This window comes from Coturnix japonica, chromosome 12 (genome assembly GCF_054131305.1).
Source record: "Coturnix japonica strain WE chromosome 12, WE-NBRP24, whole genome shotgun sequence".
NCBI classification, from domain to species: Eukaryota; Metazoa; Chordata; class Aves; order Galliformes; family Phasianidae; genus Coturnix; species Coturnix japonica.
In genome coordinates, this window is record NC_140674.1 from 7956855 (window position 1) to 7982418 (window position 25564).

General features: G+C 39.0%; 3 protein-coding genes across 21 annotated transcripts in view; 1 reads left to right on the forward strand and 2 right to left on the reverse strand.

The window, feature by feature from the left end:
- The window catches only part of EPHA4 (EPH receptor A4), a 231670-nt gene extending 230763 nt beyond the window's left edge, over nucleotides 1-907 (reverse strand). The window contains exon 1 of the mRNA XM_085513542.1: nucleotides 757-907. The gene's annotated coding sequence lies outside the window, so the exon portion shown is untranslated. The remainder of the gene's footprint in view (nucleotides 1-756) is intronic.
- LOC107318023 (uncharacterized) lies at nucleotides 900-24373 on the forward strand. Of its 16 annotated transcripts, none has more exons than XR_014933530.1 (6): nucleotides 905-1035; nucleotides 1204-1406; nucleotides 13333-13503; nucleotides 15675-15808; nucleotides 17793-17904; nucleotides 19585-22164. XR_014933530.1 is itself a non-coding variant. In XM_085513546.1 (5 exons), the coding sequence occupies exons 1-4, from the start codon at nucleotides 1285-1287 to the stop codon at nucleotides 19818-19820; spliced, it is 420 nt and encodes a 139-aa protein (XP_085369672.1). In that variant the 5' UTR covers nucleotides 1275-1284; the 3' UTR covers nucleotides 19821-19842; nucleotides 23246-24347. The 16 variants fall into 16 exon arrangements, 5 of the variants coding, with proteins under 5 accessions (XP_085369673.1, XP_085369672.1, XP_085369671.1 ...); XR_014933532.1 differs by lacking the exon at nucleotides 1204-1406 and adding an exon at nucleotides 3289-3411 and having other exon boundaries at nucleotides 928-1035; XR_014933525.1 differs by lacking the exons at nucleotides 905-1035; nucleotides 15675-15808 and adding exons at nucleotides 23246-23324; nucleotides 24240-24373 and having other exon boundaries at nucleotides 1275-1406; nucleotides 13333-13410; nucleotides 19713-19842.
- The window catches only part of PAX3 (paired box 3), a 63095-nt gene continuing 46160 nt past the window's right edge, over nucleotides 8630-25564 (reverse strand). For all 4 annotated transcript variants that reach the window (XM_015871340.3, XM_015871337.3, XM_015871338.3 and 1 more), the window contains exons 7-10: nucleotides 24320-24485; nucleotides 22984-23198; nucleotides 10747-10993; nucleotides 8630-10228 (exon numbers count right to left, since the gene is read on the reverse strand). In XM_015871340.3, the coding sequence (XP_015726826.1) occupies nucleotides 10194-10228; nucleotides 10747-10993; nucleotides 22984-23198; nucleotides 24320-24485 (663 nt within the window). In that variant the 3' untranslated portion in view covers nucleotides 8630-10193. The remainder of the gene's footprint in view (nucleotides 10229-10746; nucleotides 10994-22983; nucleotides 23199-24319; nucleotides 24486-25564) is intronic.

The following is a 25564-nucleotide window of genomic DNA, read 5'->3' on the forward strand; positions in this document are numbered from 1 at the left end:
CCAAAAGAAGCTCATGCAACATTTTAGCAACTAAATATTGATTGCAGATATGGAGAGGCAGTGTCTCTGTTTGGTTTGTGATCAGCTCTAGTTATCATTCATTTAGACTGAAACATACATTTCAAATGAGAAACTGGCAAAAAATTACATCTCAGAGATGGAAAAGGCAACAACTCCAAAGTCACTGAATTCTACTTGATGCATTTTAAAAAGATTTTGCAGATGTTTTGGTGTGGTTTTTTTGTTTTTTTTTTTCTTGTTTGGGTTTTTTGGGGGTTGGGCTTTGTTTTTGGTTTTTTGTTTTGGATCTTTTACCACAGCATGTGAAATTAATTTCTGAGAGGAGGGAATGCAAGGGAAGCTTTATATATTTACATGTTAAAGAGTATTTGCTGGTCTAGGCATGACAAAAAAAAAAAAAATAATTAAAAAAAATGTTCCTCTATTCCAAGGCAGCACTTTCCAGGGCCACCACACATCAATTTCCAGGTGTGAACAACTCAGAAGTGACAACGTGCCCCTGGTGCAGGTCCATGCGTACGCAGACTAATTCTCTATCTTAAGTAAACCGAGTCTTGATGTCGGATGGATTCCCATTCTTGTTCCACCAAACTGAAAGCAAATGCTACAAATGGCCACTTTTTACTGCCATTTTAATATTTAAGTTTCTCCAGTATTTATAAAAGCTGCATTTCAGCAAACGAATTAAATGTGAAAGAAAAAAAAAAAAGTAAGAAAAATTTGTTTTTTAATTACCTATTTCATAGAATCATAGAATCCTTAGAGTTGGAAAGAACCATCAGAGGTCAAAGCAATTTCAAGCAATGCTTTGACTTACTGAAAAGGGGACAGGCGAACAAGATAAGCACGTAGACCTTCACTTGAAATATAAGCAGCAGAGGCAGCCCAGTGCATCTTGCAGAGCAATTCAGTTTGAGAAGTTCAAAGAATACTCTCTTCTTCAAAGTCAAATTTCACCACCACCGGCCGGGCCGCGTTCCACTTCTTTTGATTCCTGTCCTCGATGAACTCCTGGTAAGGATCTTTCTTTGAAATAGCTTTCTTCGAGCGTACATAACCAAAAAAGACAGTCAGTGCCAGGAAAGAGTAAAATAGCATGACAAAGAGGATGAAGAAATAGGCATTGTCATATGGTTTGTATTGTGGTTCTTTCTGTTCTGTAGCATTTTTCTTTGTGTCCAGGTTCCTTTCCAGAAGTCGCAGAACACATTGAGAGATGAGAGAAGCTAGAGCTGTTTGGTTCATGTTGGTGAATTAAAAAGCATGCAGGAAAACACAGAGGAGAATGAGCACGTAGGGGCCCCAAGCGATGCTTCATTGAAGTGGGAATCTATCCACCAGCTTTTACAGGGCTTGGATCTGGCCTGCAATCATTTCCTCTTTTGGTAAGGAATGCTGTAGAGCACTTATTGGGTCTCAGTCATTTGATAATGAGGCATTTGGCTGATAAGGCTGCCTTGCCTATGAAGCGAAGTCTATTAATAATAACAATAATGGAACAATAACAAATCCTTAAGACATACATCTGCCAGGCAGTTTTAAATGTGTGATTATTCTCCTCCTTCCTCACTATATTCGAGGAGCAGATCTGCTTCAGTCACTAAGTGAAAGGCAAATCACTCCAGCTGTGAGTAAACCAGCATTCAGAAGGACACCCAATATGTCATCTCAACTAGTTGCTACCTCCAAGCTAAGCATGAAATTTTTTACATTCAGCTGAAATCAGGCCATTTCAAAGCTCAAGCGGGAACCTGAATAATTTAATTTAGCGCTGGGAGTCTGGAGCTGCATGCTGCCATAAATATGGACCACACCAGAAATACAAAAGAATATCAAGACAGAAAGGAACAGCCTATAAAGTTGTTCTGGAAAATAAAAACCTCGACTGTCACTGACGAGCAGACTGCACTGAGTATTTTCAGGCAAGGTTAAGTCTTCTTCAGTGTAGTTTGACACAGGTCACATCTACTTGCACAATAACAGCAGAGCAGCGCTCCCTGGATTCCTGCTTCCTATTGTGTTTTACAGGCCAGGTCACTCCAAAGTAAATTGTTGTTTTACAAAGTAGTGAAACCTTATCTTGCTACAAAAAAAAAGAAGCCCGACCAGTCCTTACTGCCACAAACGACAATGCCAGCTGTTCCTTTCTGTGATCTGAATTCTGGGGAGTAAGCACCATGACTTTGAAGTGGAGAGCACATCACTGGACGAGCAGTTTGCCAACTCTGAACTGTTTCTTTAGGCCTGACCCCCTGAACTGATTGTATGATGACTAATTCACATGCTAAGATTGCAGTATATCGGTATCACTAAACAGCCTGCATTTGTCATTAAGGGTTTCTTGTAAAAAGAAAGATGAAAGTGAAGTCTGTAATCTTATATGAGCAGCAGACTATGGCATAAGTACATTTAGAATATGCCACTCCTGGAAAAAAACGCTCAGCTCCACATTTTAACTATTTGTTTTAAAATCAGAAAGAAAAAGAAAAGAAAAAAAATCCCCATAAAAAGCAATGCCAAATCCTGTTCTTGGTTACAACTAAGTTATGGGAGAGATCTTACTCACCTACTCTCACATATGAATGCGGAGGACCTGGTAGCATTCTGAGGACACTGAAGAAATGCTTTAGCATTAGTTTAACTAGTGCTAAGATACATTTTCTAAACTAATATAAAACATTCAGGGGAACCCAGATCCCAGTTTATATTCACGTAACTGGAAGAGGATTTTCATTCAGAACTCTGCAGGTCTTTTTTGTTTGTTGTTTTTAAAGAAATTGCTTCAGTAGAAGGAGCACGAGAGCCTCCATAAACTGCACACAAACTAATTCCTGCCAACTTCCTGCCTACTTGGAAAACTCACTCTCTCTGTTGGCCAGATTTCTCTGGCTTTCTGGTATTAGAAGGAAGTAAATAAACAAATAAGGCAGGGATAAAGGGACACGGGATATTACACTTCAGCAGAGAAATAAGCAACAGAAATCACACCTGTGAATTTGAAGCAGCAGTTTCCAGCACACCATGAGCAACTAGTGCCATGCCCACACTTTTTCATGCTTATTAACAACACGCACAAGGCTTTGTATTTACCTACCCTTATCTTTCAGCAAAAAAAAACCAACAAAACAGATCCACACCAGTGACTCTGGAAGCTGAATTACAACACTTACAGGGCCACACTTCTCAGTACATAACCTTCATCCCAGAGGAAGCTCACAAATTCAGAGCTCAGGTACAATAAACTCAGCTCTACATCTTCCTTTTCAGACATAGCATAAGATATCGAGATCAGTCCCTCAAGAAGAGAGGGAACAAGAGCCCTTTATCATGATTAATTCATCATTTTACCAGTTTCCACAAGACAGCTCACAGAGTAAATCTCCACATAAGGTAAGAAAAGATGACACATAAAGGAAGCCTTGCAGCCTGAACGCTTACCACATTAGGAAAGGCTTAAAGACTCCACATATGCAGAATTAAAAACCAAGGCATATACATACCATAGAAGACAAACTCTTCCCCCTCCAGTCATGCTTCTGGTGAGACCACAATCATGCTCCCCTCACTCTTAGGAAGCATTTTACACTGCAACATTGATTGGAGTGAGCAGATGGGGGTAGTTTGCAAAATGCTGATAGCAGTGATAGCAACCTGCTGTGCTGCCCTGCTCTACCCTTCCTAAAGTGCTCTTGCCCAAACACACCTGTATCAAGAGCCTCATGATATGTCCCACCCCAATTAACAGGAAATGTTCATTCAGCATTTTGCTCCTCTAATATAATCTATTTTTATCCTAATTTAGGGTGTTCTGTGTGCTTTTCCACCCTGAATTGAACAAATCAGTGTTCTGTTAGGTTACACAAATGCTGCTTAGAGTTGCTTTCTCCTTTCTTTCCACCCTCCCCCTAACAGCTAAAAGTACATAATGATGCTTTGAACAAGATCCTAAACAGCTATTTCCATAAAGTGGTCCAATTCTTTTTAGAGATGTAAGTACACAAGATTCTTCAAATGTGGGGGGACAATGAGTGAAGATTAAAAAGAAAGTAAAAGATTAAAAGGAAAAGGCCATAAGAAAAACTCAAAGGGGGGAAAAAAGATCAAAAAGAGGATTAACCATGTTACTTGTTGTTTTTCAGAAATTAAAGAAGTATGGAGGATAAGGAATTTGTTTCCTTTTGGCCCTAGAAAAATGCCAATTATGGTAGCTAAATTGCCAGGATCACATATCAGTATGCTTTGGAAATGTGAGAAATGGATGGGAAATATAAACACGGGGCAATAGCTTACAGTTATGTTATGAATTAAGCCACAAAAATATCAAGATTTAGTCACTGAATAAGCTGCCAAAGTTAATCTTTCCTGATGAACTTCAGCAGAATCAGAATAGAGACAACAGAACTATAGTTTCACAGATCAGAATTGCTTGGCTCACTCACCTTTGATATCTCCAGGTCTCATGCTCCTAAATTTTCTACTGAAATCAAAGGAAACTGCCTAAGTGTACAGGAATATAAGATGGAGCTCCCTATCTACGATGTATATTCATTTTAGGAGGCTTTTTAAAGAGGCTTAGGTATTAATAAAAAAGGGAAATATTTGGAGCTCTCTTTGGCAAGTGAGCATGTGATTCTATCATACTAACACAGTTTTTGTTTTCTTGTAAAGTGTTACGACATACTAGCAGAATAACATTGTGGCAGGGTGGGGGAACAGCCTCCTTCCAGGTCCTTTTAATAGAAGGCATTAATGTAGCCCTTTGCTGATGAATACATCAAAAGGAAGCAGGCATAGATCTCGCCCACGAGCTCATTGAGTAAAGCCCTGATGTGCCTTACCTGGATCTATGGGGTAGCTTTGCAAGTCAACTATTATTTCTGAGGTCCATCAGCTGGTTTTGCTCTCAGTGAGGTGAGCCCAGCCTGCCCCAGTGACAGCGGCCTGGCCTGAGGTGACGCCCAGGAGGGCTCAGCCACCCGCCACAGCAGTGCAGGCCTCATGCATGAGGTTCTAAAGGTCTCAGCACCAGCACTCAAGGGCTGCATCAAGAACTGACCTGAAAAATGCCCTAAAAGCAAAACCAGCCTAATGCTCGCAGGATCAGTCTAATTAGGATCCAAAGTTATTAAACAAATCACCACAACCCACCTGCAGCCGCCATGCTTTTTCCCCTCAGCCACCTTGTGTGGACACCAAACGCTTGAGGAAAGGTGCGTTAAGCAATACTTAATGGCGACTATGTGCCTTCCCCACAGCAGACAGCAAACCCCGTGTGTGAAGCTGTACCTGAGTTTCACCTTCAGGAGAAACTGCCCCGTAGGTTTCTTAGAGGCTTCCCAACATGGCTCCACTTCCTGCCCTGGAAGCTGGACTGCTGCATGGGACAAGATGGCGGCCTCTCCAACCTCATGCGCCACAGCTCCATCCATAAAGCCAGATGCTGTCCTTCTCTGCTCCCAGTCCTGAGCTTCCTCAGCCTCAGCAGATAACATCCCCCAGCAATTCACTGTTAGAGCTGCTTCTCTCCTGAGATGTAAGGAAATAAGTCCCTGCAGGATAGGAGCCAAGAGAAAGAGAGAGCAGGAAGAAACAAGCAGCTTAGCCTTTGGTTCTGGCCTAAGGGACAAACTGCAGCAGAGATGAAGACACCAAATAGTTAATAAAGCTTCTGAACTGTTTCCAATTCTCGAACAAGGAAGCAATAGTTCTGCTCTTATCAGCAACTGCTCTTTTGTATTTGTGTATCAAGCTAGCTTTATTAAATTATTCAGCAAAGGTCAAATGTGATGTGTCTTCCTAGTTTTATTATGATTTTCTATGACATTGCCCGAGTAGCTGAATAATAAACAGTGCATGTCAATACGCTACAGTGCTGAGATATCCACAGGCACTCTGGATTACAAGGCTCTACAACCATCAGTTCTGAGGCAGTGTGTTTTAAACAAAGGTTTAAGCTACATGTAAGCACTTCTGTGTGTTGCTTGTATAAACACAACAGTGAAACAGAACCAAGCTCCAGCAATGTGTACATACACTGATTTTGAAGCCTACTTGTACAACATATAGTTAGTAAATATTTGAACCAGTTCCTTGCTAATAATCTGACTTGTTGAATCCTTCAGCTCCTTATGACTGATGAGAACTTCCCAGATTGGGGTGAGCTGCCCTAAAGTGCTGGAAGAAAATAGGCAGTAAAAAACTGACAGACCTAAGTGGCTATTACCTACAGTGACTGCAGAAGCAGACTGAATTTTTGGTTATTTTACAATTGATAAAGAACTTCAAATCAATTTGTGTGATTCTTTAAGATAACTTTATGACTTCATATGATATATCCCCCGATTCAGAGTTACCGAAAGATGCATAAGGCTTTTTCACCATTGGCAAATGACAATTACAATGTCATCTATATAATCTAAAGGAAATACATATCTAAGGTTAATTGAACAAAAATTTGGTAGTTTAGTGTAGTGTAGTTATTTGGGTTGTTCCAGATTAATTTTATCTGGCTCTAGGCAATACCTAGACATCACTGCAAAAGCCAATGTAAATTAAAAATAGGATACTCTAATCAGGATGTAGGTTTTCTTTCAATTGTTAAGCAAGTAACAGAAGACTGCAACGAACAATACAAGGAGCATTATGAATTCAAGCTGTCCCTGGTTCCTGATGGTCTTACTGATATTGCTAAAATTTATTTCTTACTTAAAAGATACAGGTGTATCTTTCAGTGATCCACTCACAGACTTTAAGGTCAGAAGACTTTATGGATAGAAAGCATTGAAAACTTTCGTGGTTACTGATTCAGGACAAAGGTTTGCTTTACACATTATCACATTAGGGTTTTGGGGTATTTTCAGAGAGTACGGGTTACTTTTGATAAAAGGAAGATTTAAAGTCAAGGACTGTACCATAGTAATAGATATTTATTCTTCAAAAGCCACCTCTCAGAAGTTCCCAAGCCCTAGACCTTGGTTTAAACAGCTATCGTTACTTATTTCCATCTTACAGCATGTGCAACACACACATTGCTCTCCTCCCACACACACAAAGCACAAAGCAAAAATAAAGAGAAAATAGAGGAGGGAAGAGTCTCATCAGTAAGTATGTTTGGGACTCAATACAACATTTCACTGAGCTATTCCATGGCATTTGTGTCAAATGAAATATCCATGGCAGTCTCATGCCCCTTTGACTTTCTGAGTGCTTAGCATTTGTATTCCAGAAACACATGTGGCTCCCAAGCTCTTCAGCCTTGGCAGTGATAACAAGGAGGGATCAGAGTACCCCAAGTAATCCTTACAGCTCTGTCAACAATTCCTATGGCACATCATAAATCAGGAACCTGCTTAGTCCCTCTGCCCCAGTCCTCACTTCTTCCGAGAGCTCATCCCAGCTCCCTGACTGCATGGCTTGCCTGCAAGACAGCAGGATGATTTTCTCCATATCTGTCTTGTTTCCAGGCTCACCAGCTCTCTATTAGTCTCTGCAAGGAAAATCTTGGGGGACACTTTAAAAATAGAGGATTGAGGCAAAAATGCCTGCTGTTGGGCTTTGTGTCCAGAAAGCACTTCTCCAGCAGTTCTGCAGGGATGGGGGGAGAAATGCCAGCTCTGTTCCACCCCAGCCGATGGAATGGAAGAAGGCTGATGGCAAAGGTGGAGTTAGAATCATTCCACCTGCAACAAAGGTACAGCCCTTTGGGGATGAAGCAATCACACCATCTAGTTCCTAACTGCGCGAGCAGCTTTTATCCTGTACTGTACAGCTTATGTCTTGCAAATAGGGGAAAAAGGCTCATTAGAGCTTTGTAGCAAGCAGAGGACAGTGCACAATTGCCAATAGCCAAGCCCTCAGGAAGGGAAAGGCAATGGAAAACAGAACATCAGAAAAAATGGGAATCTTAGAGAAGGAAATTGTTATTAAAAGGAGACGTAATTTTTAATTATCACAGATATTAAAAGTGTACCAGAGAAATATAATCTAGAAAGGAAACTCTCCATATTTCAGCATTTTTAAATGCCTTCCTCTCAAAAATGTTATTATTTCATTTTCCAGCTGATAAGACAGCGCTTTTTTTCCAAACAATGAAATAAAAACAAAAATTAAATGAGTACATAAGAGCTGAACATTTCAAGGTAGCCAGTTCCCCCACAAAGCAGTGAGGAAATTAAATGCCCACCAACCCTCTAGAACTGGTGTGCCACTGAAACGTATTCCAGTTGTCTGGAAGTCTTTCCCCCAGTTGCCTTTTCTTAACCCTGTAAACAAATTCCCGAGGCCTTTAAGAATGCAAAAATAACCAGTACGAAGGATGAAAAAATAACCAGTACAGAAGCTGCCCATGAGCCATTACTCATTAGAGTTCTAGCGCTGTGTGAAACCATCATAGCTGACCTACTTGCACTGAGTTTAAGCCCTTCAAACGCACAGCAAAGACATGAGGCTTTTGCTGTTGGGAAGACATACAGTGCTAACAGTGCTTGAAAAAAGACAAACCCAGACCTCTGAGCAGCGTACAAGCAGTGCCTGAGCACAGAGGCTGCCCAAGGCTACTGCTGCTCTAGATTGCGTGCAGAAGACACTAACATAAGGAATACACCTTGAGTTGAAGATAACATGGTTTATTTCTTCATGATATTCAGATTAAAATGTATCAATGTATTTAGCACAATACTACATTTTAGGACAAAATCATCAGTGCTTTGCAAGGCTTCATAACTGTTTATTCATTATAAATAGTAAATATTTACTGAACTTTTTACATGAAAGACATTTTTTTGTTTTTGTTGTTTTGTTCATTTGTTTTTTTTACAACACGCTGTTGGTAGAGGCTGCAACACAAAGAGATTTCGTTTTTCCCTCTCCCTTAAGACCAATGTGCGAACTAACCTCCGTACTGAATCTAGTCTAATGCACTACTTCATTGTCCTTAACACTAAAAGGAATGTATTTGTGTTCTGCCTCTCTCTTTGTTCAAAGAATAGAGAGAAATAAATAACACCGTCTTCCATCTTCCTCTCAACATCACAAAACACAAATTTATTGACATTCTAAAATGTCACAATGCAAACTTCTTGTAAACCTTGGCTCCTATAATTATCTTCTATATCGGATATCACTGTATAATTTAAACGACTGTGTTCTGTACAGGTCCATCTCTGTTCATGTCCCGTACATCACTAGAAAATGTAAACGTAATCATTTTTTCTTACTGTTTCCTGCAAATGACCTTTAAATCATGATTAGCAGCTGGATTTTAGCTGTCCAGCAACTGCAACATTTCTGTATTTGATCATTAGGAATTATGCACTGCAAAAATAAAAGTACCTGCAAAAATATAGTTCTGATTCTATCTATATGACTTTGGATGATTCCAAAGCCTGTGTGAGGTACACAGTATTGCACATTGCTAGGCAGTTGTGAAAAAATCAGTCACGTTGGGTTTTTTTTTCCCTCCAAGTTTGTTCAAAAAGGTACAATGGACCAGGAAAACTCCACATAAAAAGATAAAATGTATTTTTCATGTTACATGAGATCTTGTCTCTCGGTAAAGCAAAACTCATAAGTGGCATTTATTGACAACATGATTACAGAAGCATGGTAAGATAACCAGTAAGTTGCTCTGGAAGTCTTTTGCATTTATCCTAGCTTCCTATAGACTGTGACATTTCCTCTTGATGGCCATTTCCAGTGTGTAACAAAAGAGGTTCTGCTGCCCATGCTTCAGAAACTGGGCAGCTTTAACGTTAGACTAAAGTCAGCACTGGACGCCAGATGAGTCAGAGTATGCAGAGCTCAACTGCTAAATTTCAACATGTTCCATTTGTCCCAATCAATGCACATTAATTTCAACAACAACAACAAAAAAAAAAACGGAATGTTTTGCCAGGCAGCAATATTAAGTTCTGCTCTGTTTTGTATACCCACTCATAATGAACCATGTCGCATTTATTTATTCATTATTGCTTTTGGCCTCTGTCTTCTGTATAGCTTTGTTCAGTCTTCAGAAGTCTACTAAATGCTATGACTGGAGAGAGCGGGACAATCCTGCTCCTCTCATTGGGATTGCCCCGGTTTAGACTGCAGTGTGTTGAGAAGATCCCTGGTATCCAAGCTCTGGAGCGAGACCGGAAAATAACACCAGCTTTAACTTGAAGTGGACAGTTCATTTATGCAATATCTGGCTTCAGATAATGAAAGGCACCTGCAATAGAAAAAAAACAACAAAAGAAGCTTTTTAAGTCACGCTGTGACAACCTCGCAGCATGGGGCCATGCCAACTACAGGTTGACATTGTCATATTTAATATTGATATATCAAAGGAAAAAGACTAATATTTTTATTCCTGGGACAAGTTTGACAAAACTCTACGTATCTGGGATTATATACTGTAATGATTCTTGAGCTGACCTCATTAAGAACATGTGTTTCTAATAATGGAATGCCAGTGGTTATTTCGATTTGGACAACCCTTATGTTTTACCTAATGGCAATCAGGTTTCATGTCTCAACAATTAATAACATCAAGATGTTGTTGACATCACTTAAGAAAATAATTATGCAGCAGAATTCTTGCTCCAACCTACAGCTATCTCACCAGTGCACTCCACTCGATTTTGGAGAGTAGTAGCAGTCAGCCATTAGGATCTATTCCTGTAATTTTCTTTGTTGCAGACAAAAACACATACAATTGATCAATGACTATGGCGTTGCAGTACTCACTTTGTCCGTATTGTCCATACTGGTAGCCCGTGACGGGGTCCATGCTGTAGCCAGTGGTGCTGTAGGTTGGAGGGCAGTAGGACTGGGATGTAGGCAGGCTGTCTAAACTCTTCATGTGATCTAGCCGCTGACTGCAGCTGGCTGAGACAGTGGTGGTGGGCTCCAGACCTCCAGTCAAAGGGGACAGGGCATAATCAGTTTGGGGCTGGTGAGGCACACCACCATGGTTAGTCAAGAGTCCCATTACCTAAAACGAAAGGTAGAATAATTGAGTTAAAATGCGTGGAAAAGTGTATTCTTGTAGGGGCTGTAGGAGTCCTCAAGTTTTTCATCGTCTTCCTAAAACAGGTAGGCTTAAATCTATGCTTTAGCTAACTAATACAAAGAGCAGAAAAGGCTTCATTATCCATCGAAATAAAAAGTGATGGCTAGTAACCCACAAAAAGCAAGACTAAGGGCAAAGAAGGAAAAGTAATTTCAAAAACTATTGTGATCTTTGTCTGATCTTGTGCCCCAGCCAGGATTTCTGCAGGTTTTTATTCCTCGAGGACTCAATCATAATGGAACAGGAAACAGACAGCCACTCTTCACCCATACAGTTCTGCATGGTCCACTAATACAGAAAAGCTATGAAAAAGTTTACATGCATGTGTGGTTTGTTTTTTTTTTTTTAATCTAAGATCAGCAGCATCTAAAATGGCATTAATTTGGAGTGAATCACAGCAATGCCATTGACAGAAGTAACAAAGAATCCCAGCACCAAGATGAACATAAACGTGTAGGGAAGAGGCAGAGAAGCCCTAACTCCTGTCTCTGGATACACTGTGTGCTGGTCTGAAGATGTGGAATGGGATAAAGTGCTGTTGATTATACCAGTTCTCAACTTAGTCCTGAGTTAGAGGAGACAACAGAAATAGTCTGGCTGTCCAGACTGACCTTGAGGCAGCTCTGCTGTGACTCCCTTAATAAGCCGTCCATACACAAACAGTTATAAAATCAACAACTGAACTGAGATTAAATGGAAAGAGATAACTGGAAAATACATATGTGTCTTTACAAAGGCTCAGCCCTCTAAGCTATAATTTCCAGTAGAAAAGCACAAAAGATTCCAGAAGCACCTGTGCTTTTAAACAGGAGTCAAGGAAGCTGCAGTACTAAATGCTTGATTTACAAATATCAACTCACATTATAGGCCGGTGTGTATTTGCATTCCCAGCACATCTCTACAGCCCATTTTGCAAGTAAGTTCTGTTGAGAGAATTGCCTGCTTCTGCTGGACGGAGCTGCACTTCAAAGCTTGAGAAGCAGTTTGCAGGTTAAAATGGAGAGGTAATGTGCAGCTGCTGCCAAAACAGCGTAACCTGATCATTTTAAGTTGGTCTGCCTCCAAGAAAGCATCACAAATATCTGGCACGTGCTTTTTGATAATCATTTTGCTTCACTGCACTTATCCCAACCTAACAAAAACTATTAAATTTGCAGTCTGTTTTGTGAAAAATAAAGCCATGCTCATACGAATATGTCTGGTTCCTAAAGTTTTGGTGTCCTTTCTCAAATTGTATTTATTTCCCACTTCAATAGAAGAGGGATTTTTGTTGCAGGGAGCTCATAGACTCAGCTCAGCAAGATCTGAATTGTTTGTTTTAAATCAATAAGCTAAACAAGCCCCAGGGATCATGATTAGAGACTAGGAAGGAAGACAAATCCAGGTCTTACATGTCTGATAAGGAAAAAGCAAAAGGCGTAAGCAGGGGACTTCAAAAAGTAACACCCAGATGCCTGCCTGCTTCACGCATACAAATCATGTCTTGAGGTGCACTCAGCACATCTCATTGTGAAACCCTAGCACTGAAGTTAAAAACACAAAGAACTTGGATTTGGGTATGCAATGTTACATATATATCTTATATTATCTATATATATTCATACTTCATTCAAATCACTTTTTTCAAGGCACAAAACCTATTAAAAAGAATTTGAGATTCATATGACACAACTTAAGAAGCCTTAGAATTGCCAGAGATTAAGAAATCATCATACTAAAATGGCAACCTGAGTGGTATTATGACACCAAAAGACCCACTAAAAGATGAAAGTACTGGACTCCCAACTTATTCTCCTCAAACTGGATTCTGAAAAGTATTACGGTTTTTCAACATTATTTTAGTAAGTTCTGCCATGTTAGAAAATATACATTTCTCTTGGACTTTTGGGAAGCAATGTGATCATGACAACGTAGCATGTTTAACCAACTGATATTGCATCGGCAGCATACAATGTTAGATACATTATGCTTTCAATGAGCATAGGTTATATTAATATTCATCCTTCAAAATTAAGGTTGTGAACTTAAAAGAATAAGAAATTCCACCAAAAAGAAAAACCCCACATACCTTAACATAAACATTTACGTTAAAAATTACTGCTGTGAAAAATATGTACATTGGCACAAAACTGTAGTTTTGACTATGGTTTTAAACATTCATGGTTTATCAGAAATCTGAAATAAGTGCACAGCCCTTTCCATCCCTGTATAGCACCAATGTAATCCCAGTACTTACAGCATTTTACCATGTTCTTTTCCAGGTTCAAGAGCAGGGAGAACAGCCTGAGCTTGTGTTGCCCTCACAGCCCCGCTGGAGTCCTGATGCCACTCCTCTGCATGTGAGCTCTCAAATCACACACCATCTCCACCAGGAGTTTTATGATGGATTGCTAAACTGGGCAAATAGCTATTTTGCCAACCACACACTGCAAGTAACTCTTTTCTGTTTAATATTTTCAACAGAACATAGCACAAGACAATTCACTTCTTTTTTTAATTAATCAGGAAATAGTACAAGCCTTTAAGCATCTTTTATAAGATGCTCCTAATAGACACTCTGGAGAAGAACTGGCACAGCACCCTGTCTCTGAGGTGGGGAAAACTAGAATAACGATCTTCATAGAAAAGTCTTCTTCAGAAGCCGTAGGAATCACGCTGTAGTTGATTAGTATCGAAATAATTAGATTTTTGGTTATGTCTGTTTTGAAAGCTATAAGGGAAGTAGCCTTAGGGCAAAAGTCTTTCATATGGTATGTGCCATGACCTTATCACCCATACAAGGAGTTACAGGAAGGGCATGGCTGACTTTCACCTAATCAATTAGATAGCCATCAATGGGCCATGCTGTAAGATGCTCAGCACCTTCAGCTTAGTTGCATACAAAAGACACATGAAGATGTGGATTTTGCAACTTCTGCTAGTATTAAACAGTATAATACGAAATAAGTAAGCAGATCTGGGTTTTTTCATTAACCACTGCAAAAACATTTATACAGTCCACATACCATTCAAATTACTGGAAAATGAGTACTTGCCTCTGAATTAATGAGGGGAAATTGAAGTAGTAATTGTCACCCTCACCAATCTGGATCTCAAAGAAGTTAAAATGCTGCTGTAACTGTTCTATTTATTTTAGAAAATAACCCCTATAAATGCCAAGATTCAGGCTGCTTTACATTGCATGTTTTGTTTTCCTTAAAAAGAAAAAAAGTTGATCTATAGCCTTTGGGTTTTTATAATAAAAGACAGCGTATGTAATTAATAAAGTTATTTGTATATTCTGTTAGAAAATGAAAGTGCATTCAGGAATATCAAAAAGAATGAACTGAAACAAGTCAACTCTATGGAAGAGTTTTCATGGAGCACATCCCAAACATCCCAAACATTCATTGAAACAAATCTCTGTTGACACAGCATCGCAGGCTGAGGTTATGATCAGGAGGAAGAGAAATGATGAAAGCTTAAACACCACGTAGACATCTGGTCCTCTATCAGCTCTTAGAAAATACTTCTACCATTAATAAAATAAAGTCCATGAAACTGAGAAAAAGCTCATTCCATTTAAATGAAGCATTATGTCCATTAATGTGGTTGGTCTTTTAGGACGTAGGACCTACCATAAGCACAATAAAATTCTCATATGTTTTAATTCATTTACGCATGCCTGCATTTAATATGCTTTGTGACCATGTCTGCAATTAATATGATTTATGAGAAAAGAACATGTGCAATATTTTTTTGGGTACAGTGATACATTTTTTCCCCCTCCTGTGAATGAAAGATTTAATGAAACAGCTCAAGGAAAATTGTTGGCAGTTAACGTATTAAGTTGAACTGACAGAATCACCAGTAAACTTTAGTGGAGTTAATGATATCCTCTTATCTGACCCTGACACATTTGCAGCATGTAATTTACAGAAGCTCTGTCCAGGGAATCTTGACAAATGCTCCTAACGATGTCAGGGCAATGTTCCATTCTAATGTAAAACAGATGTGGGTCAGATACCCTCATTCATCACAAACACTGCAAATTTCAAACTCCTTCTGAGATGAATGGCATTACCTGCTGTTAACTCTTTTCACTGCAGAAAAATCTCTCACACAAAAAATATACTGCGCTGTAAAGCACATAAAAATGTTTGCCCTCCTACACTAGAATGGCAGATTTTAGTCGATTGTATAAAATGAACTACTTACATGGAGCTATACCTATAGGATCACAGAGCTGTATTTCTGATTCATTTCTTAAACACGACGATTTCTGCTGGATATGTGAAGAAACTCAAGAGTAAGAATTTTGTGCCAACTGGCAACCACTTGGAACCAAATACTTGGTTAATAAAAATAGGAGCAAATACACCGACTTTGAAGAGCCGATGATCTGACCTTCTGAGTACTTGAATCAAACGAGGCCTCATACTGATTTCACACCACTACACATCAGTGGTAGCTACACTGAAATCAGAGAAGGTGCAGCGATATACCATCTAGGACAACTGAGAGGATAACTTGATCCTACAAGAATTATATTTTTAACTACAGGAGATTACTGATGTCCACAACATTACCCCAGTTTGTCTCTAAACTAGTGTCTTTTTTTCAGGCACTACATCAGGGACTCACAGGACTAGGTGACTCTATCAAAATGATTAAGAGAAATTTTCTAGATCCTGTTGCATGGAGAAGCTTCAAAAATGTTAAGACTGAAAAGGCAAAATAGATGGCCCGAAGATGAATGTATGTTCAGTTTTCTATTATATACTATTTATATATATATAGCATGTAGTTAAATATCAATACTTAATATCTCAGAATTGTTAGGCAGTATTAGGAAGTGTAGGTACTGGCCTGTGAGTTTATATTGTTAAATATGGCAATATTACTTACAATTGTTCAAAGCATAGAGTTAGATTTCTCTTTCTGAATAAATTCTTCTCCCACCTACTGCTCAGCCCAAAACACAACAGAGACAATCCAGCCACCATCACAAAGGCTGGAGACTCGCACACGCCTTCAGAACCAGAACACACCATTCTGTTTTCTGGAAGCTAGACAAACAAAAACCATTTTGTTTTCCTTTTTTTTTTTCATTATTTTAAATCAAAACACTGGTTAATTTTGACACTGGCAGAAAGCCTGGGGTTGTGATCTGCAAAGCTTTTACAGCAAGATTATCACTGAACTCTGGCTCTATTACAGCTATTACATGGTCTTTCATGGCTGGATCAACCAGGGGGAAGTTGCTACAAAAACCTCGCCAAGTAGTTAAAAAGAAATATTATCCATAAATGTGAAAAAGATGACAAACAAACATTGCTGAAGGAATCCAACCTGTAGGGAAGGGTTTATTCATGAGGCTTCCATTAGTGTCTATGCCAAGGACTCTAACGCCAGGTTAACCATCAGCAGGAAAAAAGCAAACATTTTGCTGTTTTGACTAGGCAGGACTAAGCCTCTTAGCATTCTGACTCAGCACTCATTCTTCCTTTTATAAGGAAACGATTACTGTTACTGATATCCTGGCAAAAATAAAGCAAAAAATTGGGCAGTTCTCTTTTGAGGGGCTGGAAATTTTGATGCAAACTGAGCCCTACACATTTGAAGACAGACACATTACTTTCTAGAGCAACTTTGCTATGGATTAAAGTTTGCTCTTTCTGACCCCACTGCAATATAGGCCTCTCTCTCTATATATATAATTATATATTAAATACTGTGGTATTTTTAGTACTCTCTGGAAATCTAAAATACAGAACATAGTTACTCAAGTAAGCCACCAGTGGTTACTCATAACAAAGCCCTCATTCACGCACCAGCCATTATCTGAATAAATGTGCAAGTACTTACATTCCTGTAGATATTTCCATTTTGTGAATTCATTAAAGAATTAAAAGTTCACCAATGCATACAAGTCACATATTCTGGGAAGAATTAAATCACGCTTTCTCTTAAGTGGTTCAAATTTAAATTCTATGTGCAGCAAAACATTAGTTTAAGAGCAGCAGTGCAGCTGAACACTCATCTTGGGTATATTGTAAGTGATACAAATTATTATGGAAACTGGTGAGTTGATCTGGTGGTAATTCTAAAACTTTCAATATCACAGGGTACAAAATAAGGCTTATTATGTGATGTCTGTTAAAGAAAAATAAAAATAAAAATAAAGTTTAAGATGTGAAATTACCATAAAGATTTGTTCCAAAATTTTACAGTTATTATATATCATGAATGATGCTTTATGCTAAAACATTCTGGTTTGTGTTTTAACCTCTGAGGCAAATAAACATAAAGTTTTTGTTTTAAATAGGAGTTGCTAGAGGAAGGGAAAACTCAGGCTTCATTTTTGAAAGAAATTTTCACCTGAAGATTCGTCATGAAACAGCAGCCAAATGTATGAGCAGAGAAACAGCTAATGGTCAGAATCATTGACTGTTTCAAAACGTATTAATTGAAGAACTGTCAAAGCTCCTGGATAAGCATTATCTTCTTATAGTGCCTACAAAAAGCACCTTCAAAAAGAAAACCTCAAACTCTGAGCTATAAATTTGCCGCAGTTTGATGGCTGTAATGTGAAAGAAAAACGTGATTAAAAATCACAGTACTTACTGAAAAGTTTTATACATGTGGTGTTATTTTGCTCCTATATTTTCACATGATTTTCCATCAGTCCACTGCCTTTTTTTTTTCCCCTTTCCTCCCCCTACTTCATATTTCTGAGCAGTAAGAACAGACCTGTTTGGAAGGCTGCATTCTGCCCTCGAAAACATTCTGGCAAGGGGAAAGTGAAGCTGGAAAAAAGCCCAGGGAAGGGAGCTGTGGTGGACATTCAGAATGTAAGGTCACCAGTTTATTGTTGCAGTTATACTAATAAGTATAATTAATCTATATAATAAACATATTAATGCATTTTATTTTAATAATGACAGTATTTTCGAAATGATGTTATTATTTTTGCAAGGTAACAATTATGAAACAATTGAATCTCATGTATTTATATCATATTCCAGAAACAGAAATAATCCCATGGACTGAACTTTCCCCTCTTTCATCTAATGCATTTATTTTTACTAAAAATAAAATTAAAGTTATATCACGTGAATTAACTTTTTTCCCCACAAGGAAATCCCTGACATGTTCTTGGTCATTAAGTAAAGAGTTCTCAAAGCCAACATCACTGTGACAAACATTATGAGCTTCTGATTGGTAAGGAACTAAATATGATATTTTCAGCTGCACAGTAATCAGAAGGTATTGTAAAAGGCATAATTAATTAACAGTTGTATTTTTTCTTCCTGCCCTGGAAATGAGGAAATTCAAGTTTATTCTTTAACGGAGCATTCTCTTTAGCAGAGTTAACAAGACAGTATGAATACATCTAACTGATACGACAGCCGCCGTCAAATCTATGCTTCAGGTTAATGAAAACCAATGCTCACAAGAACTAATGCCAGTTACCTAGGATCTGTCTGACCATGAAAAGTTACAGGTTCATTCTTAAACTCAGGCAGTGAAATGTTTTGACAGTAAAAAAAAAGAAACCCTGAAACAGCTGGAAATTTTACTACTGTTCACAGAAACGTTTGGAATTTACTTATCAAGATCAGTCTTGAACTCCAGGTAATCGCATGAGAACTACGAAGTATTTTCAAACAATACTGTGATCTTCTGCACTTCAACATTCAATCCTCTTTCCATTTTGAAAATACAGTCTTTAAAGCTACTAGTTAGGCTCAGTTATAGAGAAGGACAATAAGGGAAAGGAAAAAGTAGAGCTCAGTAGTTTTCTGGAGGGCAAGGAGGAAAAGAAAACCTGATGTCCAGCAGGATAGAGGTTGCACACATTTGTTCTTTCTCTGTTAAAAATTTACCAGAGCATCCTAAAAGTTAACTGCAGGAAGCAAGTAGCCTCATGGGCAGCAATGTGAGCACAGTGTTGCTGCTTGCTCTGAACCTAGGAGCAGCCAGAAACAGCACGCTTCCAAACCTGCAAACTGTGTAGGGCAAACTGTGCTGCTTTGACATTAATAAAAAGCACATGACAAGGTCAAGGGATGCCCATGTACACCGGAAAAGACCTTTTCCTTGTCTTAAACGAAGCAGTTCAAAATATTGAAATCCTGTCTTAAAAACAATCTGCTCTTATAAGACCATACACCTGCAGCTCTTGCAAGACAAATGTTACGGCAGTCCATCTTCTGTTTACAGCCTAAGAACCAGGGGTGACTGGTAATGCCGGACTCAGAAAGTGCTATGGCAATTCAGAGGCACGATAAACTCCTGTAGACACAATTACCCACAGATACGCTATTCCCTAACAATTCTGAGTTAACCAGTTTTTCTTAAAAGAAAATGCACTAAGCAACTGAAACCTAATTTGAGAAGGAAATACAATATCCCCATAAATGTATGCATTAAAGCCAAGAAGCTGCATAACAGGCATAGAAAACATAAAAATATGCGATTTACATATATTACACACTAATAATCTCTGTTCTGACATTATATTTTGATAGCTCTGGCTGAGATGGAGTGCTTGTGGTCTGGTTGTTTTTCTATTCGATTGAAACAAGGACACTCCCAGCTATCGGTTCCCCAAGACATCCATCACTATCTCATTCCTGCAGAAGCCTTTCTTCGACAGGTCTGCGGGCCAGGTTCTCACCACAGCCAGGTGGTAGCGAGGAAACCAGATGCACAAGGAGAGCCATCCATCATCTGGAGGGGATCTGCAGGTCTTACCATGATGTAATAAAGAGCTGAATGTTCACCAGGTGGGACCCTTCCTATTCTTTCAGTCTTATAAACAAGAATACCATTTTATTTTCCAGTAAACTACCAGCCTGCAAGAAAGCTACATTAAGTTCTGCTCCTTAAAACTGAGCAAGATGTACAGTCCTCTAACTTCCAAGTTTATGGCTGAAGTGATAAAAATAAAGTTACAGCATCCCAGTCATTTCCCCTTTCCTTCTGTGCTTGCCTTGAACAACACATCAATCCATCATACCCAAGAACAAAGTTAGAAAGGAAACATCTCCACAGCAAATAAAGCACCCCCAGAGGTCTGCGTGTCAGACCCTCAACTGGAATAAACTCAAATTAAAGGGAAGAGGGGGCTTAAGTCTGGTAAGAGTATAATCCTGTGAATCTTAATATTAGATTTTTTTCTGCAAATTCTGAGGGTTGTTTTTTTTTTACTCACAAAAAAGATTATTTGGGTTCAGACAAAGCTCCCACCTCCTCCCTCCCTCTGAAGTCACTGTAAATTCAGCCTTATGCATAGTATATCCAGAGTGCTTTTCTGAGAGAGACACTGATGGGTGGAAACACAATTTAATTGCTCACACACCCAGACTTACTATGGTCAAAAATCCACCAGCCAGCCAAAAGATCCTCTCTCATCTAAATTCCACACACACGCAAGGCAGTGCAACATGCCCACTCAGCAGGAAAATTCCTGTTTCTTTCTTAATAAAATCACCAGTGCAGAACTGGCTTTAAACTTTCTGGCTACACTCGGACACTTGTGGTGCACAGGTCCCAAGGAAACCCAGCAAGGGACCCCCCAAAACCAACTGAATCACATCTTACACCCAGGAGCACAGCACAGACGTAATCAGCGTCTTGTGCTCGTCCTTCAGGCATAAAGCACAGTTGTTGTTTCTTTGGAATCACAGTTGTTCCACAGAATGAACAGTTTTATGCAACAAAGACAGAATAGTTGCAGAGACTCAAACCCTGAGTATGTCATTGCATCCAGAGGTATCTCCGTTATCACTCAGACCCCAAGACTGTTTCAGAGGTGCTATAGGTAGCAATACATGAGTGTTTTAGGGCTGTTTTATTTGTTTGTTTGTTTGCAGTGAAGTGATGGAAATATATTTATCAGCCAGTCAGGTTCATCATTCCGTTGTCAAGAAGCTGCTCAGCATCTAAGTGTATATAAGAGATCACTTGTGTATGATCAGTGATGAACACACAGCATCAATTTCTGAATGATCAGCCTCCTTCTAAACCTGTTGGTAAAGGTGCAGAATAAAGACAGCAGCTCTAAAGACCAAGGCAAAAAAAGGTTTAGAGCAGAAAGTTAAAAAACAAAAACCAGCAGAAGTTTCATAGCATAATGACAGAGCTGGGTGTAAAGAAGCCCAGCAATTGATTAAAAGAAGTCTAATCTGCTCCAGAATCTCCTTTTGATTATATCAAAACTCAAATCAGCAAGACTTTGGGGGGAGGAAGCCTGGCCTCACTGTTTTGTCCCACTTTGCCCAGACATCACAAGATTTCTTTACTGTTGTGCTCAACTTCTGTGTCACAGACAATAAAAGCTTTGTGAAAGAAAAAAAAGATCACATTTTCCATAGCCAGAACTAACATACATTTAAACTGACACTAACAACTACCTTTGATGGATTAACGCTCAATCCCAGAAAGATATTTATATCCAAACTGTGGAAGCCTTGCATATTATGAAACCAACCATTTTTAAAAAGTCATGGCTTTTGTTGAAGATTGCATTTAGAAATGAGGATTCTTTCGAACAAAATCCATTCAAGTCTTGTTGGAAGTACATCCGTTTGTTTTTTTCTGTTGGTATTTTTTTCTCGAGGTTTCAAGCCATAAAGTTTTGTACTCCACTCTATGCTATAGGAATCTGTGAAACTTAATTACATTTACTGTTACAAAAAAGGGTTTATGAACTTTTGCCTTTGGGCAAAAATGTTTATTTCATTGCCTTTGTTATTCATTCTTTTCAACTCCAGTGCCTTTGAACTTTTCAGCTGCACAGAGTTATCACCGTTGCACAGGAACCAGGAACTGTACTCCCGAGATGCAAACCACAAGTTGAAGAAAACGAAGGAGGCAAAGATATATGAGTCGTTATTTTGGCCACCCTTTGTGCCATTAAAATCTCATTTTCTGCCTATTAGAATGCCCTCTCCCTGCTTAGGCAGTGGTGATAGTCGGTGATTAGTGTGTAATTGAGTATAATTGTCTTTTCACTTTTCATTTGTGTCATTCTGAGCTTCTCTCTGTTTTTCTAACCACTTCGAGGAAAAAAGGGTGGAAAGAAGATAAAGCCGTTAAAACTCTCACTTTCAGCCCTGAAGAGATTCCTGATTGTAATTATAGATTGCATCCTCTTTGTGACTTCTCAGAATTTAGTGGACATCTCTTTCCAAGCACCTGGGCAAAGCTCTAGCTAATAAAATAAACTACTGTCTATTCAAGTTTAACTAATAATGTCAGCTTCAGACAGATGCCTCATGTAGGAAAATCTAACCAACCTTTTGACACTCAATTATCAAGGCAATTTATTAACGTGATTTCCTAAGAAGAGCTCATGCAAATTAGAAAAACAATTATGGTAGTCATGCATTTACACATTGCCGAAGAGCAGTAATGCTCCTAATTTATGTATTTATAACTCGATTATAGCTCATCCATCTCAAAGTGTAGCGTTCAGCTCTCAGAACCCTCCAAGCGCCACTTGCCTGCAATTTTCCCGCAGTATCTGCTGAAACCTTTGAGAGGTTATCTTAAAGAGATTTTATTCATGCAAAAGCTACAAGATCTACTTTCTATACCTAGCACTGGATCTTCAGGAAAACAGCAGTGTGTTACCAATGCCTAACAACTGAACGTAAACACAAACCCTGTATGATTACTTTATAAATCACCTGAAATTAAATATGAGCTATGACTCTTGATTCAGCCATTAGGAAGAAAAAAATAAAAAATTTTTTAAAAAAAAGAAAAAAAAAAAGAAGGAAACTAGCAAACTGAAATCATGTGGCTTGTATAAAGAATACATTATGGTTTAAATTTGGCAATTCATTATACTGTGGCCTGAGGGAATAGACTCTTTGGTTCTGGTATACAGCAAATCCTCTGTCTGAAAACACAGGACTGACCTGAGGTGAAAGGCCATTGCCAATGGCAGGGTTCATGGGATTTGAGGGCCCGGACGGAGGCACAAAGCTGTCTGTATAGCTGGAAAATCCATGCCTGGTGCTGGGTAGGCAATAGGCAGAGCTGCTCTCTGGGTTCGAAGGGAGGCTGCTTTGGTGTACAGTGCTTGGAGGGAGAGGCTGAGGTCTATGGACTGTACTGCTTGGATCAGACACGGCTGGAAGGAAAAGAAACACATTGATCATTTCCCTCCTCTTTTTCTAGCGTAATAAGTTCATTATGTGAAGCTCGACTTGATATAATTTCATCAGAACCTGCATGGAAGTACTGATTAAACAGAATGGTAAGCCTTCGACACTGCTAGATATCTAGCTGGCCAGTAAAATTACATACAAATTCCATGAAATTGTCATTATTAAATAGACCATAAAAGCCAAAACACACACTTGCAGTTTTCACACAGTTCTCAGCAAGTGCATTGTTTAGAACTGACACCACAAAATTATATATAACATAGGAAAATAAATATATTTTAGATGATTTATATAGTTATATATAAGCGCGTACTCACACACATACAAGCTTACATTCAAAAGAAAAGCTTAGTTTGTTTAGAAGGCAGGCTTTCCCTTTCTGGTCACAGCATAGAAACTCTGCTGTGATTTGTAGTGAAGCTAACAATGGATGGGAAAAGTCCTGGCTTTCGAAAATTCCATTACTTAGATAATCTGGCAGCAACATTCAGCAGCAGTTAGCATAAAAACGTCACAGAGGGATCATGGAGGATACGGTAACTTGGCTTATACCATCTCTCCTGTATGGATTTCCTTTAACAGCAAAATCTAGTAAAGACTACATATAATGATCTGTTTCCCTTGCTCCAATCTACCAGTGTTCACAGAATTTCTGGTAAGGTTATGACAAATTTTTACCATGCTGAGACTTGCTACTATCTGATGCAAAACAATGGTTTGAATAGCTGATTATTTCCACTGGGAAAAGCTGGTAGTACTTACTAAAGTTTCAGTGCATCATCACCAAAAGCAACCAAGAGGACAGGACAGAAGTGATGCTTCTTTCACATCACACTTCTGCAATGCATGGGGCTATTATTTCTTGAAAGACCTTTCACATGGAACCAGCTCTTTCTTGCAGCAAAACAAATTAGAATCCTTACATATTTTAAATAAGCAGACTTGCAAGGTCATCATCAAGTCACTCCCTAATGTAGCCAATGTCCTTTTTTCTACATTTTCAGAAACATTTTGTTTCTGCAGTGGATCAACACATGAAGCCCCCGGTAGCACTCTCTAGCCAAGTACCTGTTTGCTACTGTACCTTGCGGTATGGAGGTGGGCTGATAGGATGGCTCAGAGAGCTGGTATGTCGGCAGTGTTGGCATGGCGCTGGGTGGAAACCCTCCTGGGATCAGGTGGTTAAAAGCCATCAGTTGGTTGGCTCCTGCCTGCTTCCTCCATCTTGCACGGCGGTTGCTAAACCAAACCTACAAATGATTTAATTAGGCATATTTGATTTCTGTACATTTAATAAAGGTGCATCAGAAATAACAGCATCGTATTTAAAATGCAATCAGTGTCTCGGATAGTGCAAGAGAAGGTGTGCAATGGGCAGTTCTGTCACAAAAAGAGCCCTTGGCACACGCTTTCATGGTTCAACACACAGGAAGCAGGAATCCCAAGGCCCAGTTTCCTCTCAAATACAGCCTCCTGAGAAAGAAGCTGACTAATGTTTTCAAGCTTTAGTGACTTTAATTGCTATTAATCACTGTTCCTATGTGCCAGATTTAATGAGAAAGGAAAAACATCATCTCTCCATTTGATCCGAGTGCCAGCCAAAGCTATTTGGTCTGAATTGTTTTGCTTTTGCATTTATATTGCTGACAAGTCAGCAGCATCCCTTGAAGCACTGTTGGAAGGTGCTTATATTTATGTACTGGAATGTTATATTGCCCTAATTATCAACAGAACTTTAAGCTTTTAATCTGAAAAACAAAGAAACATACATAAAGTCTGCATACAAAGAAACAAAGCCCACCCAGAAAGTTTTCATGTATTCCTGTATGTACAAAACATCTCTCAATAAACTCAACATTAACACTAGATCAGAATTTCAGTACTAGATCAGTATTTCAGAACAAACCACTCTGAAATCTGTTCCCAAAACAGGGTATCAAGCAGATGGGTTTTAGATTAGTAGAACAATTCAACTATAAATCTGCTTTCTACCAACAAGTGGTTCCTTGACATCATTCTCAGCTCATGCTATAAGTTTTCTAAGCCTTTGGTGGCTCTTATTACCTACAAGAAAGGAAGAGACAAGATCTTACTGACACAGACAATAAAATCTGCAACATGTAGGTTAATACTGGTATCAGTGGTGACTATGTGTCACAAGTCCGAAGGGCAGGCAGGCACAGCAGGGGAGCCCAGACCTGGCTTGCATCACCAGTGCCTTGCTGCAGGTTTAGAGTATCTTCTATGGTTAAACCTTTTCCATGAGGAGGAAAACTACAGGAGAGAAAGGCTTTTACATTTTGTAAACAAAGGGACATTACTGTTCATA

What these genes read in the sequence shown, in the direction of transcription:
- LOC107318023 (XM_085513546.1), top strand. Translation starts at nt 1,285, where the DNA reads ATGCAGGAAAACACAGAGGAGAATGAGCACGTAGGGGCCCCAAGCGAT. An exon ending in TGCAATCATTTCCTCTTTTG is followed by an intron (nt 1,407 to 13,332) that starts GTAAGGAATGCT and finishes GTTCTTTTCCAG; the next exon opens with GTTCAAGAGCAGGGAGAACA. An exon ending in CTGTGGTGGACATTCAGAAT is followed by an intron (nt 17,905 to 19,712) that starts GTAAGGTCACCA and finishes TTTCTTCGACAG; the next exon opens with GTCTGCGGGCCAGGTTCTCA.